General features: G+C 55.0%; 2 protein-coding genes across 2 annotated transcripts in view; one reads left to right on the plus strand and one right to left on the minus strand.

The window, feature by feature from the left end:
• CCDC109B (coiled-coil domain containing 109B) overlaps positions 1-702 on the plus strand; it is a gene marked incomplete at its 5' end in the record, with an annotated part of 6,466 nt that extends 5,764 nt beyond the window's left edge. The window contains 1 exon segment of the mRNA XM_010155722.1: positions 507-702. Coding sequence (XP_010154024.1) covers positions 507-584 — 78 coding nt within the window.
• Positions 703-2,392: 1,690 nt separating this feature from the next.
• The window catches only part of CASP6 (caspase 6, apoptosis-related cysteine peptidase), a gene marked incomplete at its 5' end in the record, with an annotated part of 3,053 nt that continues 2,366 nt past the window's right edge, over positions 2,393-3,079 (minus strand). Inside the window, one exon of the mRNA XM_010155723.1 lies at positions 2,393-2,631. Coding sequence (XP_010154025.1) covers positions 2,393-2,631 — 239 coding nt within the window. The remainder of the gene's footprint in view (positions 2,632-3,079) is intronic.

A 3,079-nucleotide genomic window follows, 5' to 3' on the forward strand; every position in this document is an offset into this window, starting at 1 on the left:
CGAGGAGCAGCTTTGGGATCTCTGTGTGCCCCAGGAGAAGCTTTGGGGTCTCTGTGTGCCCCAGGAGAAGCTTTGGGGTCTCTGTATGCCCCTAGGAGAAGCTCTGGGGTCTCCATGGAAAGGTGTAGCAGCTCCCACTCCTCCGTCCTGGCTCCCCATCCCATCTCACCCACCCTCTGAGGTTACCCCTGACGTCAGTTCACGGCTCGGCTCACGAGCGGCGTCCGAGGGAAGAGGCAGCCTGTGAGCCCGAGTTGTGTAACCGTGACCTGGGGAACACGCTCCTCGGGGGGTGGGCGAGCGGGTGGACAGGCAGGCACGGGGCTTCCCACCGGCGGCTGGCTGGACGCCCTGGGCAGCTCTGGAATGCTCAGCGTCCTCCCCTCGAGGCTGGTTTCTCGCGGAAGACCGGTGCCCCCTGCGACGGGAAGATGCCGGGTGGGTGAGCGGAGGAAGGGCGGGAGGGCTGCGGCAGGATGAACCCTCACTCTCTCTTGCTCCCACAGGCAGAAGAATCCCTGAGGCGTCTGCGCCAGCCGCTGCACCTGAGGCTCCCAATCCAGGAAATCCACGACAAGGACTGATGTGGTTTTGTTTCAATCAGAACTGCCCTCAGAGCTGACACCGACGTTTCGTTCCCCTGCAAAAACTGGGTATTTTTGACCACTGTGCTTTCGAAAGTTGCAATAAACAGCTGTAGAAGTGCATCGGGCACTGGACAGTTCGGGTTTGCCTGTCTGTTTGGGATTTTTAAACCCCCTGGAGAAGCTGCTGGAGCCCAGCTCCTGAAGACGTTTGCAGACCTCGTGAGTAAAACGGAGGCGTTCTGCCGGCCGGCAAAACGACGGGGGTGTTTCACAGAGCGAGGGCCGTGTTTTTACTGCCCTTTACTGCGGCGCGGCGGGAGCTCAGAGGATCATTCACTCCGAGGAGTAAGGATTTTTCTCCTGGAACGGCCGTTCCCTTTTCCCTCGCTCTCTGCATTGACTGTGCTGGCCCAACACCACTGGTGGAGCTTACACCCTGCGTCACACGTCGGCTTTATGAGTAAGGATTGCTGGGAAAGGAAAATGTCTCAACCTCATTTAGTATAAAATCACGTTTTATTGAAAGAGTTTATCAAAACATAATTTGTACAAAGCTTAGAAGCAGCCGTGGTAGGATTTAACATCCGAGACGCGCAACGCAGCACAGGGAAAGATTTGACTGCAGCAGAGCCAGTAAATCAATTATTTTATACCCAGGAAACTGGATTAAGACACTTTTCTCAGCTCAGTTTTTCCACTGTCCCCCAGAATTGAGCAGATGTGCCAATACCGGAAAAACACGTGGTATTTGCCACACGTGAGCGTGGCTGCTGGTGCTGCAGCAGTAACCATGCTGCGGTGAGAAACGCTCCATCGCGTTTACACGCACAAGGACAGCGCACGGCGGGTGCCCTGGGGGCCAAGGGGAGGAAGAGGCTGGTCCCGCAGCAAGGCCTGCAGCCGGAAGGTTGGCGTGTCGTGGTTTGTGGAGCGGCCGAGGTGTCCGGCTGTGGGTGAGCCTGGCACCGTGGGATGATTGGCGTTAGCTCTAGGGCCGTGGGCAAGGCGAGCTTACCCAGGTCGTGCTGAGCAGCTGGACGTGGTCTCCTTTCACAGAACCACAGGATGGTTTGGGCTGAAGGGACCTCAGAGCCCCCCCAGTGCCACCCCTTGCCATGGGCAGGGACACCTTCCATAGCCCAGGTTGCTCCAAGCCTCATCCAGCCTGGCCTTGGACACTCCCAGGGATGGGGCATCCCCAGCTCCTCTGGGCAGCCTGTTCCTGTCACTGCTGCTTGCTTTTCACGGATGCAGAGCACCCGCAGGCGTGAGCTGTGCCCCAGGCGCCAGTGAGGCGCAAGCAAAAAGCAGCCCCTTGTCAGTACTAACCCTACGGCTGTACTCCAGGAGTAAAGTTCCTTTATAATGTTGAAAGTTAAAAAAATTCACGGCAGGTGGCAGGTGGATACTGCTGCCCACAGATTGAACAGATGCCTTACAAACACGCTCCCTGTAAGCTGAGCTCTTGGAAAAGCCAATCTGACACAACACTTGAAATGTTTGGGAAACAGCAGTGGGACAGTTGTTGGACAGCAGTCAGGCAAAACGATTTTAGGAAGAAAAGCAACCGCATACCCGTGTGGATGCAATCTGAGCACCGATTTGTAGGCTGGCACCGGTCAGCTCCCGAATTCCCTGAGAAGAACCGAGCGGTAACGCTAGCTATGACACTGCTTTCAGATTCTAGGTGTACTAACTAATGTTTGATCCCGATCTCGTAGAACATCACTCTCCTGCACCAAGACGGTGCGGTTTTCCCTTCCGCAGTGAGGGTGAGTTAACGGTTGTCATGGTTATGGGACCATCTACTTAGATTTTGGATGAAAATACAGCTTCTTAGTTAACATTGAGGCAAAACAAGGGATCTGCTTTTTCCCTATCGCGTTAATGTCTCTGCACACATCCACTCTGCGATGAGCTACTTTCCTGTTAACGAAAGTGAGAAGTTCCGTGAACTCCAGGGAAGAGCCGTGCTTCCTGAGTGCCTCACACAGATCTTGGATGTACCAGGAGCCATTGACAGTTTCGCGGTGCGAGAAGTAACCTGTTGTAGAAGAGGAACACAGGATTACACCCCAATGTAAGCCGTGATGCCACCTGAAAAACAGCCGCCGGAGTTGCTGCTTGCCAGCTGCATCCCTAAGGGGTTACTCACGGGTGTAAAACCTGCCCCACCAATTCCCTAAGTTCACTGGAGCTGTAGGTGGGAGATGGCTTTGGGATCACGTAGTGCTCAGCCACGGTTTGGGGACGGGGAGCTTATGGGATTGTACCTGCACACTGCAAGGGACTGAGGAGAAGATACAGGGAGGACTGGAGAGGACGGCCCTGTAGTGCCAAGAAACCTATAAGCCACCGGAATCCTACAATCCTGGAAAAGAGGGGAATGCTTGCTGCCCGCAGAGAGCTGCAAGACGGATGAGAACGCTTCCGCTTGGCAAATAAACTGCCACCTCGGTACCTTGTTTTCACTTTCCTTCACGTGTGAGACT

Source organism: Eurypyga helias, unplaced genomic scaffold (genome assembly GCF_000690775.1).
Source record: "Eurypyga helias isolate BGI_N326 unplaced genomic scaffold, ASM69077v1 scaffold12117, whole genome shotgun sequence".
NCBI lineage: Eukaryota > Metazoa > Chordata > Aves > Eurypygiformes > Eurypygidae > Eurypyga > Eurypyga helias.